The sequence below is a fragment of the Lutra lutra genome, chromosome 16 (genome assembly GCF_902655055.1).
Source record: "Lutra lutra chromosome 16, mLutLut1.2, whole genome shotgun sequence".
NCBI lineage: Eukaryota > Metazoa > Chordata > Mammalia > Carnivora > Mustelidae > Lutra > Lutra lutra.
The window spans coordinates 50,200,563-50,212,803 of NC_062293.1; the positions used below are offsets into that span (position 1 = coordinate 50,200,563).

The 12,241-nt window shown below is 54.8% G+C and overlaps 1 protein-coding gene across 6 annotated transcripts in view; it reads left to right on the forward strand.

The window, feature by feature from the left end:
• The window catches only part of EPN2 (epsin 2), an 83,630-nt gene extending 71,746 nt beyond the window's left edge, over window positions 1-11,884 (forward strand). For all 6 annotated transcript variants that reach the window (XM_047708931.1, XM_047708930.1, XM_047708933.1 and 3 more), the window contains 4 exons: window positions 4,465-4,638; window positions 5,234-5,320; window positions 7,122-7,337; window positions 9,044-11,884. In XM_047708931.1, coding sequence (XP_047564887.1) covers window positions 4,465-4,638; window positions 5,234-5,320; window positions 7,122-7,337; window positions 9,044-9,342 — 776 coding nt within the window. In that variant the 3' untranslated portion in view covers window positions 9,343-11,884. The remainder of the gene's footprint in view (window positions 1-4,464; window positions 4,639-5,233; window positions 5,321-7,121; window positions 7,338-9,043) is intronic.
• The last annotated feature ends 357 nt before the right edge of the window (window positions 11,885-12,241 follow it).

Below are 12,241 nucleotides of genomic sequence, written 5' to 3' on the forward strand. Positions count from 1 at the left end.
AAACTTAAAGAGGATAAATTTAGAAGGAAAACTTAGCAGAGCTGGCCAAAGAACAATAGAAAAACCCCAAGGTAGGGATCGTGCTATAATCATTAAAGGCATTGAGTCAGGGCTCAAAAATCCTCCCCACCCAGCGATCCACCCAGAGGGCTTTACCTGGCAAATTCTAACACATTCAAGAAACAATTCCACCTTTATACAGACTCCTTCAGAGGGTAGGAAAGTGGGGAGTGTCCCTCCTGGTTTTATGAGATGAGCATCACCTTACCACCAAAACCAGACGGGACATACCATGTGAGAACAGACCTGCCAGGCCACCGCTAGCTACGACCACAGACGCAAAAAGCCAAGCACAATTGCAAATCAAAACTGAAAAATATACAGACGATACAGTACATGATGAGAAGTTTTGTTCACAAGGAACAGGTCCTTAGAAGACGTATTCATGTACCACATCACAGACCAAAAGAGAAGAACTGTGCTGTCATCTTAATAGGGCCAGAAACCGGTTGGCAGAATTCATCAGCCGTTCATGGCAAAAGTCCTAGCGAAGTTGGAGTGATGAGGATTTTCCATGACCTGATAAAGGGCTTCCAGAAGGAAGAAAGCCTGCAAGTGGTAAATGCAACTGTTTTAATTTAAATTGTTGAAAATGGATCCTGATTTTGCACACTCATGCTTTACGTTGGGCCCAGTCAGCACAGTGGCCCCAGCCAGCACAGTGAAGCAGGAAAAGAAAAGAAAAAGTATAAGGACTGGGGAAAATTAGACCATTATCATTTGCCAGTGATATCATCATGTACATAGACTATCCAAAAACTCGCATAACTCTGTTAGAATCAAGAGGTATAAGAATCCTTAGAATAAATGATTTGCATTAATTTTAATTATTAGGTGAGAGTTTAGTAAGATTGCAGGCTGTAAGAATCAGTGTATAAAATTAAATTTTTTCTGTATACAATAAACGAATAAAAATGAAAATTTAAAAATATACCAGTCCTGGGGCACCTGTGGCTCAGTCAATGGTTAACCATCTGAGCCTTTGGCTCAGGTCATGATCCCAGGCTCCCGAGATCAAACCCTGCATCAGGCTCCCTGATCAGCCGGGAGCCTGCTTCTTCTCCCTCTGCTGCTCCCCCTTCTTTTCTGCTTGCTCTCTGAGATAAAATCTTTAAAAATATATATGTGTGTGTGTGTACACACACATACTTCAGTCCTTAGAAATAGGTATTACAGAAGTTATACAAATGAATCCCTTATAGAAATAAAAGATTAAAATAAGATTTTCACTGACATCTTTCACTTCAAATCATTCATTTAAAGAAGGACTTAAGTCCTTCTTTAAGGAGATGTCCTTCTTTAAGGAGAGATGTCCTGTGACTTTGGTTTTTCAGAAGACTTGCTGTTAGAGTGACAAGAACTTACTTCAAACTGATCGGAGATTCAGTGCAACTCTGACCAAAATACCAGCAAGGTTTTTGTTTTTTTAATTTAAAATTTTTTTAAGTTTAATTTATTTATTTGACAGGAAGAGAGAGCAGCAGCAGGCAGAAGGAGAAAGAGAAGCAGGCTCCATGCTCACCAGGGAGCCCAATGTGGAGCTCGATCCCAAAACCCTGGGATCCTGGGGCACCTGGGTGGCTCAGTGGGTTAAAGCCTCTGCCTTCAGCTCAGGTCATGATCCCAGGGTCCTGGGATCGAGCCCCGCATCGGGCTCTCTGCTTGGCAGGGAGCCTGCTTCCTCCTCTCTCTCTGCTTGCCTCTCTGCCTACTTGTGATTTCTCTCTGTCAAATAAATAAATAAAATCTTTAAAAAAAAAAAAAAAAAAACCCTGGGATCCTGACCTGAGTGGAAGGCAGGTGCTTAACCAACTGAGCCACCCAGGCTCCTGCCCCCCACCCCAAGGTTTTCTTCCCTTCTTTTCTTTTTTTTTTTAAGATTTTATTTATTTATTTGTGAGAGAGAGAGAGAGCACGAGCAAGCACAGGCAGAGTGGCAGGCAGAGGCAGAGGGAGAAGCAGGCTTCCTGCCAAGCCAGGAGCCCGATGTGGGACTCGATCCCAGGACACCGGGATCATGACCTGAGCCGAAGGCAGCCGCCCAACCAACTGAGCCACCCAGGCGTCCCTTCATTTTTTTTTTTTTAATTTGACATGATTTTAAAATGATTATGGAAGAGCAAGGGGCTGGAAATAGCCACGATATGCCCGAGGAACAAGATCGAGGTATCAGGTACCAGAGAGCCATTTTTATTATGATAAGAATATCCGTGAGGACAATCCAGAAAGCCCAGGGGTGAAAACAGAGTGGTCAGTGGATCCGAAGGGAGAGCCCAGGAATGAATCTGTGAAGCCAGGACTTGTCATGGAGGCGGCAGTGTGTGCAGGTCCGTGGGGAGAGAGTGGTAGGACGACTCGGGGTAGGAAAGCATGAGATCGAATCTGTATTTTGTGCCATATGCAAAAATCAGTTGCTAATGGGGCAAACGCATGAATGTGCAAGGCCAACTGTAGTAGATCTTTTGGATGTTGCTATAGAGGAAGATGGTTGAGGTGTAGGGAAGCCTTTCCTAAAGGCCAGGAAAAGCACAAATTACAAAGAAAAATACTGATAGGTTGCACCCCGCCCAATTTCAGATCATGTCTGCTCATCAAAAGTTACTTTAATTAAAAAAAAATTTTTTTTTTAATTTTAAAAGATTTTATTTATCCATTCGTCCGAGAGAGAGAGAGAGCAGGAGGGAGAGCTCAAGCAGAGGAAGGGGCAGAGGGGGAAGCAGACTTCCCGCCGATCAAGGAGCCCAATGTGGGACTGGAGTCCAATGTGGGATTTGATCCCAGGACCCTGGGATCATGACCAGAGCTGAAGGCAGCTGCTTAACCAACTGAGCCACCCGGGTGCCCCCAAAATCTACTTTAAGGAGAGAAAAGAAAAGCCACAAATTGGGAGGTAGTTTCCTTGCTTTTGCAACCCAAGTAAAACCCTATTCTCACCTATTGATGAGAACTCTCAAATCAAGAAGAGAAAGATAAACACCCAAAGGAAGGCAGAGAAAGATTGGGACAGGTGCGAATCACAGAAGACCCTCAAACAAATGCAAGAGGCACAGCCTCATTAAGGAACAATGAAATGCAAATCGAAACAGCCAGGTGATCTTGCACGGCCCACCAGATTGTAATGTGTCAGAAAGTGAGCAGGAGGCCTTACTGAGGTGAGGGGCCAGTTGCTGGAGTGCCAGGACTTGTGTGCACACAGCATAAGGCACGACCTCGCAGAGACCACGCTGGGGTCACCCGGCAGAGGGGAAGGAGCTAAGAGCCAAGGTCCTCACTGGTACGAGTGCGCAGGACAGGAGAACAAAGAACAGCACCACCAAAGCAAAACCAAGCCAGTACCTTCAGCAGACTGACCAGCTGTGGTTCCTCCCCGCCCGGTCCCCGCTAGACTGGAAGGTTCTAGAGCAGGGAAAGGGAACCAGTTTCAGCAGCACGTCAACACAGCTGACATCTCCCATAGCCAGTGCGCTGTGAGCAAAGCCTGTCACACAGAATGTGTGCAGTGTTTCCATTTGTGTAAAGTGAAAAAAGTGGCACAGCTGATCAGTAGTGTCTCAAGGTACCTCTGCAGGGTAGAACCAGAGGAAAGATCAAGGGGGGGCTAACACAAAGGAAAGATTGGGCTTACAGGTGTCATGGAGCGGGGAGGCCCTTCTCCTTGAAAGGCAGTGGTGACCTTTAAACATTGGCTGTGACCGTCCTCAAAGGCGAAGCACGCTTGGGGCGTGTATGCACTTAGCCTGAGTAAGGCCACATCTACGTATGACAGATGAAAGGTACACACAGCTGGATGGACGCCGCCCGTTAGGTGTGCTCACGTGTCCCTGTTATACTCTCTTAAAAAAGGCCAGTCGTGACCCCATAAACTGGTTCGTCACTCACTGGCTGAAAACACCGGCTATGCACATAGACGTTTGTTTACTGTTCCCTCGCACAGTCCTCATCTGTTTTATTCACCCTCTATCAAAAGCAGAAACCAGTCAAAGCAGTGGGGGACGGGGCGCATCTGGGGCCCGCGACTGCAACGGCGGATGCCTGGGCAGGGCTCGCTCTGCACAGGAGGCCGGTGGACTCTGGGGAGGCGGGTTTGGACGTGGCTCGGAGCTGTGTGTGAGACCACGTGTGGCAGCCACTTGGGAAAGTTCTCAGCTGTGTGCCGTCTGATACCTTCCCAGTAGTCTGGGCCCAGCACACCCCACCCCCAGGGTGGGAACCCCCATGGCTGTCAGCCCCGGCCTTCGGCTCAGTCCAGCTTTGCAGGCCTGGGACAGCAGCCTTAGGGTAGCTGCCTGTCCTGACATGGGGCAGACCCGGATGTGGCTCACGTGGCCCAGTATCCTTTCCTTTCTCACCCCAGCTGCCCAGAACTTTCTGAGGACGTAGCTGAGCCTACTCTGCCTTCCACAGGTGCCAAGCCAGCTGCCTCTGTTGACCCGTGGGGTATGCCCACTGGCACCAGCACACACTCCGGCCCAAAGGGCTCGGACCCCTGGGCGGCCCCGCAGCAGCCTGCCCTGAGGGCTGGGAAGACAGCGGACGCCTGGGCTGCAGCCTCGGCCACCAAGCCCGTCTCATCCTCTGGTGAGACCTCGCTCTGCACGGGCTCTGAGAGCCCCTTTGGACACACTGCTGTCCCCTGTCCTGGCTCCTCGGCATGGGACCTATGGTGGCCTGCTCTTGCTACCTTTGTCTCTGCGGCCTTTGTCCCCAGCCTACCCCTCAACCACCACCAGTGCCATAAGCCCACTGTGAAGAGTGAGCCTACAGGCCCTCGGGGCACCTGAACCGCCATCCAGAGGGACTTCCCTAGGGCGCCTGGGCAGGCTGCGCTCTAGGCACTCCTTCCAGTAGCTTCCTACGGGGGCCATCCACGTCGCCAAACCCGGCTCAGAAGTCTCTCTCCCCTGCATGAGCCCCTCCTTCAGTTTGGGGTGGGGCTGGTGGGAGCAGGGGCAGTCAGACGCCCCCACGCCGGGTTGTGGGAGGCCAGGATTCTTGGCTCGGCCCCTGCCCAAACCAGCCGGTGACCCCGAGCTGCCCTCTGGCTCTCAGTTCTCCCCCAGGAGTGGGGCTAGCGATCCCTCCCCTGCCTGCCACCAGCAGCCCTAGGTTGTAGACCGGGACGCAGAATCATGGGGAACTACACTGCAGTCACCAGCCTCTTGTGTTCCCCCAGGGGCCTTTGATCTCTTCAGTAATCTGAATGGTACCATTAAAGATGACTTTTCTGAATTTGACAACCTCCGGACTTCAAAAAAAACAGGTATGTGAAGGTGGTGGTTGTTTCTATAACGTTCTGTGCATTTGACCAGTTATGGCAGAAATAATCAGCTTTCAGAACCTCTCAACTTTGCGCATTTTCTTTGTGTCTTGATCTTGGGAGCTGTAAGTGGCTGGTTGCAGGAATTCACACATCAGAGTGAAAAGTCATGCGGTTGAGATTTTTTTTCACCCTCTCCTGGTGTTGGGCCCATGCTTCCGGTCTCATTCACCTCTGGGTCTCGGCCCCGCCCCTGGGCCCCTCGAGGTTGCCTGCAGAGGTGCCCACCCCCCCTCCCCTCCCCGCCTCTCCAGCCCAGCCTGGGTCCCCACCGCCCCATCTGAACCGCTGCCTCCATATCCCTTCGTCTTCCCAACTTCCCTCTCCGCACGGTGCCCCTTTTCCAGACAGCGCCTGCTCTGGGCCTGGACAGGGTGTCTCTGCCTCTACTTGATCACCCCAGGTTGTGGCTTCCACCCAGCCCCTGTCAGAGCCCCAGCCCAGTGCCTCTGGGCTGCAGGGTATCAGGGTGGGGAACAGAGAGTCCAGACTGGGGGAGGGGGCCAGGGACAGAGCCAGGCTGCCTCTGTCCACCTCCCGGCCACATCTTCCAGCACATGGAGCAGCTTTTCTGCTTCACCTTGTGCCCCCGCCATGATCTCCATCTGCCCCTCCACCCCCTCACCTCCCTCTCTCCTCCCCCCACTGCTTCCCCCAGCGGCAGCCATAGGCCCAGCTGGCCTCCCATCTGAGGTCTGTGCAGCCTGGTACCCCTGACCGCTGCTTAGCCCCCTCTCAGCTCAGGGGACCAGAGGCAACTTAGAACGTGCTGCTTCTTGGGGTCTTTCTTTTGCTGCATTAAACAAAATTCTGGGGCGCCTGGGTGGCTCAGTGGATTAAGCCTCTGCCTTCAGCTCAGGTCATGATCTCAGGGTCCTGGGATCAAGCCCTGCATTAGGCTCTCTGCTCGACAGGGAGGCTGCTTTCCCCCCTCTCTCTCTGCCTGCCTCTCTGCCTGTTTGTGATCTGTGTCTGTCAAATAAATGAGTAAAATATTTAAAAAACAAACCAAAAAAAAACCCAAAATTCCATGCATCTCTTCTGCAGGCTGGAGTGCAGCCTTGCGGTCATTGCCTACCTGGGTGCGCTGCAGCGAGAAGGCAGTGTGGCCCTATAACGTGCACAGTCCCTCTGTGCACTTGCAAACACTCACCCCCGATTCTAGAGCTGTTTTCACTATAGAAAATTTGGAAAAGTGTATGGAAGAAGACGGAACTCCTCTGTAAACCTCCCTCCCCCCGCTGCTGTGTTGCCTTCCAGCGCTTTTTCTGAGCTCTGCTGACATGGTCTTTGCTTTTCTTCTCTCTCAAGAAATTCATGATCATTGTAGAAAATTGATAGTGAAAACACACGACATACGTCTTCTGCGTGCACCTGGCCCGCAGCCCCAAATACCATCCTGATATTTCTGGAGGACGGGGCCGTATGCACTTTTGCCAACTGCTGCTCTTCCTGTGACGTGATCCGGCCCTCTTTCCCCGTCACTAGGCCTCCTGTCCCTGCACTCTGGGTTTGCGTACACGAACAAGGGTTCTGTACACTACCCTGTGGCTGACTGTCCCCGGCCAGGTCTGTTGGAAACAACACTGCCGTGGACATCCCCATCTTCTGTGTGGTGACACCGGTGTCCCCCAGAATGTGTGTGTCTTTGCGTGGGATGCTGCTGGGGTTAGCAGTGTTGCATGAGGGTCTCGGGGCCATGCCCTCCATCCTCACCGTGCTCCTGTGTGTTCTTGTCTTGTAGCTGAGGCCATGGCCTTGCCGCCATCCCAGAACAACGGAACTACAAGCCCAGACCCCTTCGAGTGCCAGCCCCTGACCTCCACCTCGAGCAAGCCCAGCAGCGCCCGGAAAACACCCGAGTCCTTCCTGGGCCCCAATGCGGCCCTGGTCAACCTGGACTCGCTGGTGACCAGGCCAGCCCCGCCAGCCCAGTCCCTCAACCCATTCCTGGCACCAGGTATGCTCACTTCCTGGGGCTCCCTCTGCTTGTCTGCCCTTTCTGACCACGGGTTTGGGGCTAGCCTCGGGACTTGACCTCTCCTCCACCTCTTGCCTCTCCTCCGGAGATCTTCCTGCCTTACCCAGGAAGCATGCCCAGAATTCCTGGGCCTCTCCAGGGCCTGGGGGGTGGGGCATGAAAGCTGACGTGTGGTTGGGGGAATGGGTGGGAAACAGCCCCTCCTCACCATGGAGACCACTGAGCAGAAGCTGCCCCACACTTCGTGTCCTTGGCCAATGAGACCCTCCAGCCAGCACCACTTCTCGGTCAGCTGCGGGAGGGCAGCGGCGGGGAGAGGAAGAGCTGGGGTTTGCTGTCCAACATTCCCCTTTCAGGGGGCCCTTTGCAAGGGGCCCACAGACCCTCACTTTAGCCATTTGAGGTGCTGGATTCTGTCTTTCTGGGGCTGGGATCCCTGCCCTCCCACCTCTGTATCTATCCTCTCTGCCGTTAGGCTCTGTCTAAATGCCTGTTCTCCCCCTCAAAGGCTCTGTGGGCTGCAAGACAAGCCCCCCCTGCCCTGGCTTTAGAGTCTGGGGTCCCTGGGGCCGTGGGGTTCCCCAGTGTGTCTCATTCAGGGCGTTCAGTCTGAGAGCCTCCCTCAGACCATGGAATCTGCCGCCCAGGCCCGCGGCTCCTCGAGGACCCTGCAGAGATGGACCCCGGGTCTTAGAAGCGCTGAGGGTGGGGACTGTAGCCAGTCCCCGTGGTCCTGAGCAGGGCGAGGACATGGTTGCCCCTCGCTCCCTGGGTGGAGCCAGATCTGAACCCCGTGTCCCAGCCAGGCTGGCTTGCCTGCCCGGGGTCCCGCCATCCCGCCACAAGGGGGGCTCCCGGCACCTCCGGGTTGGCTCAGCTCTGGTGGGGCTGCTCTGTTAGGAGCTCTGTTAGGAGCGGCGCTGGTGCTGGAACGCCGGCTGTGCCCTCAGCGGAGCCTGCCTCCCCCTAGGGTGGGCTGGAGAGCGGGCAGCATCTCCTGGGGGAGCCTGAGGGTGTTCCTCGGCGGGCAGCCTATGTGCTCAAGGGCTGGGCTGCTTGGAGGCTCCGTGCTGGTGGCGCTCGGGGGCTTTGGCAGAACACCAAAGACGTTTTTGCTAAAAGCTAGGGGAGAAAGCCTTGACGATGTATGGTACTTTCTGGAAACGCTGGATACGACAGAGCTGCCTCCACTTCTTGACTGCAGGGCTTCTCAGAGCCTTAGTCCTGCAAGCCCTCAGGTCCCAGGGTCCAGGGTGGAGACTGGCACTCTCTGGCCGCACGCTGAGGATCCCCGCTCCCTGATGGTGCCCCTCTTTCCCGGACACCTGGGGTCACAGAGCTTGACAGATTAGGCGGGTGGGGCCAGCTGTTTGTTGCTGAGGGAGACCTGAGGGGCCAGCTCTGAGTAGGCACGCTCCTGGCACTGCCTCAGTCAGGCTTGGTGACTCCGGATGAGCCACTCGGCTTCGAACAGCCTTGGTCTCCTTGACTAGATGCTGGAGATGTAGGCAGGGGGCACGTGTGCCGTGCGTTGGCTGGAGGCCGGGGCTCTGCAGAGCAGCAGGCACTACGAAGCACCCAGTCCCCCAGAGGTGCACACATGCTCCTGGTCGCCCCCGTCTCCCGCCCTTGGACTTGGGGGTGGGTCTGTTCTGACTCAAGCCACTGCCCCACCTCTCTCCCAGGTGCAGCCGCCACCTCGGCCCCTGTCAACCCCTTCCAGGTGAACCAGCCCCAGCCGCTGACGCTGAACCAGCTGCGGGGGAGCCCTGTCCTGGGGACCAGCACATCCTTTGGGCCTAGCCCAGGTGTGGAGCCCATGGCTGTGACCTCCATGACCTCCACGGCCCCACACCCGGCTCTGGGGGCTGGCGGGTCCTCCCTGCCGCCCCTGGGCCCCGCCGCGATGAACATGGTGGGCAGCGTGGGCCTTCCCCCCTCGGCAGCTCAGGCCACTGGCACAACCAACCCTTTCCTTCTCTAGTGCCCGGGCCGGGGCCCCACCACAGAGCGCATGCCCAGAGCCTCCGTGCCTGAGGACGCCGAGCAGGGACTCTCGATTGTGGAATGGTGTCCGAGAGTGGGGGTGTGGGTGTTAGGGCTTTCCAGTTCGGGCTTCCTGATAGAAGGGTTGTCTGCACAGCCCCAACCCTCAGACTCAAGCAGCGGCAGGCCTGCTAGACGTCAGACGTGGGTCTCCGCGCCTTCCGAGGCTGCCCACCCGCCTGTCCCCAGCCCGCTGCCTGCGGGAGGGGCCCAACCCAGTGGCCTCCCCACTTCCTCCCGAGCGCCGAGGTCCTGGTCCTGGAGACCGGCTAGCTCTCCGGGGCCCAGGACGAGGGGGCGGGAGTCGTCAGCGTTGACCTCACCCTGAGCCTCAGCCTGAGGGCCTCTGGGATGCTGCCTGGCCTGGGCCTAGGAACGGCCACCGCCGTTTCCTTGTGACCCACCCCCCCCCCCCAGCCCTAGCGACACCCGAGGCGGTCCCAGGTGTGGATGGAATGAAGCACCGGCTCAGTGAGATGCTGACCTTCCGGGGAAGTGGTTGTGCATATTTTATTTTTCTTTGACTCGTGTGTGAGTTCAAAGCAAACCCCACCACCGCGGAACAACTCTTAAATTAAATCCACTAGAGCAAGCTTTAAACTAATCTGAGCATAACCCCTGCCACGTGGCTCTATGCTTGTATACGTTTGCACATAATTTGTTTAGTACAGTTTCATATTTGAGTTTGCAGAATTACCTAATAGTCTTTTTTTGGCTAATATTTTTATAACGTGGTTCTTATTTAACTGTCTAGTTTTGATAGAATTTACCAGGTCTGGCTGAATTAAGATATTGGCACGTGTCATGTGAGTGGTTTAAACCCTCTTATTTATGGTTTTAACTCTAAGAAAATTTAAATAGGAAGCCAAAAAAAAATGCCTTATGGAAAAAAAAACTAAAGCAAATTCTTTATAGGGAAAAATACGGGAATTTGATTACACAGAAAAGATGATGTTTATTTAAAAAGAAAAAAAAAAACCTACAACAGCAACAACAACAAAAACCCAGCCTCCAGTTGCCTTTTCCTTTCTTTTACTCCCTTTTTTGGTGACTTACCCAACAGATTGAACCGCAGCCTTCTGGGCTGGATCCTGAGAGAGGCTGTTTTTCTTACTGGTACACCAACATCAAGTTAAAGGGAAAAAAATCTGATGGATGGATGTGACACACCAGTTTTTATCTGCTAATTCCCTTTTATAACTGAAGGCATGCACGGATCAACAAGGACTTCCGTTTCCAGTGCAAATCGGAAACGGAAGAGGCATCTTGAACCTTGTGTGTCTGTGATCCTCTCTGTCTTAATCCGCACTCAGGGTAAGGATGGGGATGGCGTGGAGACAGCGGGCGTCTTCAGTGCCCACGGCTCCCCGGGGCCAGCCTCCTGCTAACTCCAGACACACACTGCAGACTTAAAATTCTCATCATCTCTTGTTTCCGAGAGAAAAAAAAAAAGTCATTCTCTCATATGGATTTTTAACAAACATGCACTAATATTACCTCCCTTTCCCAACTCCCTCCTTTCCTCGCCCCATCCACCACTAGAAGAAAAGTATGAATTCATGAAAGAGCAGAAAAGACGTGCTTCTCCCCAGGGAAGGAAGCCCCCCCCCCCCGCCCCCGACACACACACCCCCAACCTGCCTCTGGTCAGGTCACCTTGCCTGTGGGCGCTGCAGTCTCGCTTTCCACTGTGGACTTCACCCCAGCTCCAAGGGCAGCTGACCCCCTGGTGTTCCTCCGCTTCCCGTGGCCTGTTCTGGGAGGAGGTCGGACCCTGAGCAGGGCACAGGCCTGGAGATGAGCAGGCGGAGTCCTGAACAGCCTTTTTTGGCCTCTCCTGTTTCCTCATTTTAAAAGCTCACCCATGCCGCTCCCCAAGGCTGTCCCCCGGCCGGAGGAGCCACCCCCAGAGGTCCTGACCGGCCATGCCTCTGCCAGAGCCGGAGAGCTGGGGCTGGACCACGGGCTGGAGCCCACTCTGGCCTCCTCCGACCTGGGGGAGCATGGGGACAGGGTGGGGCCCAGCAGGTGGCTCCCCCCGGGAGGTGCTTTCACTCACATGGTGCGAGCCCGGACCCCTTCACAGGCCAGTAGCCCAGACCTGACTACTGCGTCGGTGATTCTTTTTTGTAAACAGTCAAGAGCCCTTCCTGACTTGACTTCGAGGCCCCAGCATTCTAGCCACTGGGCCACCGAGGCCCCACGAGACCCACTGCGCCCCCTCCCCCCACCCCCTCCCACCCGGGCACAGGCCTGTCCCAGGCACCTTGTCCCTGTTGCCTGCTGCACTGATCATGAAGCTGCCGGCCGCTGCCACGCGTGTGACGCAAGTGCCGTCATGCTCCCTCCCGATGGGCACTGGGGTAGGGGGCGCCACCCAGCCGTTTTCTCAGTCCCAGGGGCCGGTGGCTGGTTTTGAACGTGTGTTGACTATTGATACTTATTTACTGTACAAATATAATTTATCATTTGTATCATGATGCGGTTTCTGGCTGTGTCCTTCCTTGCCCCTGTCTCTGTCCTCGTGCCTGTGTGAGCCTCTGTGGTCAGGGGAGGAGGCTGCCTGGGAGGCAGCCCTCGGGGCACCACGACAGGTGGTGGGCAAGGCAAGGGCCTGGGTGGGTGCCCCTCCCCACCCGCGGACTTGGGATCCTGTGATCAGAGGCGGCACCACAGCGGAAGGACAGAAACTCCTTCCTTTCCAGGCAGGGATGGAAGAGGTGTTTGGACAGCAGGAGGATGTACGGCAGAGGCCAGCATGGGGTGGGGAGGGAGGCCTGGGCCAGCCTTGTGGCTTCCCATTTGAGAGGACCCCCCCTAGCTCTGGCCTCTGGGGC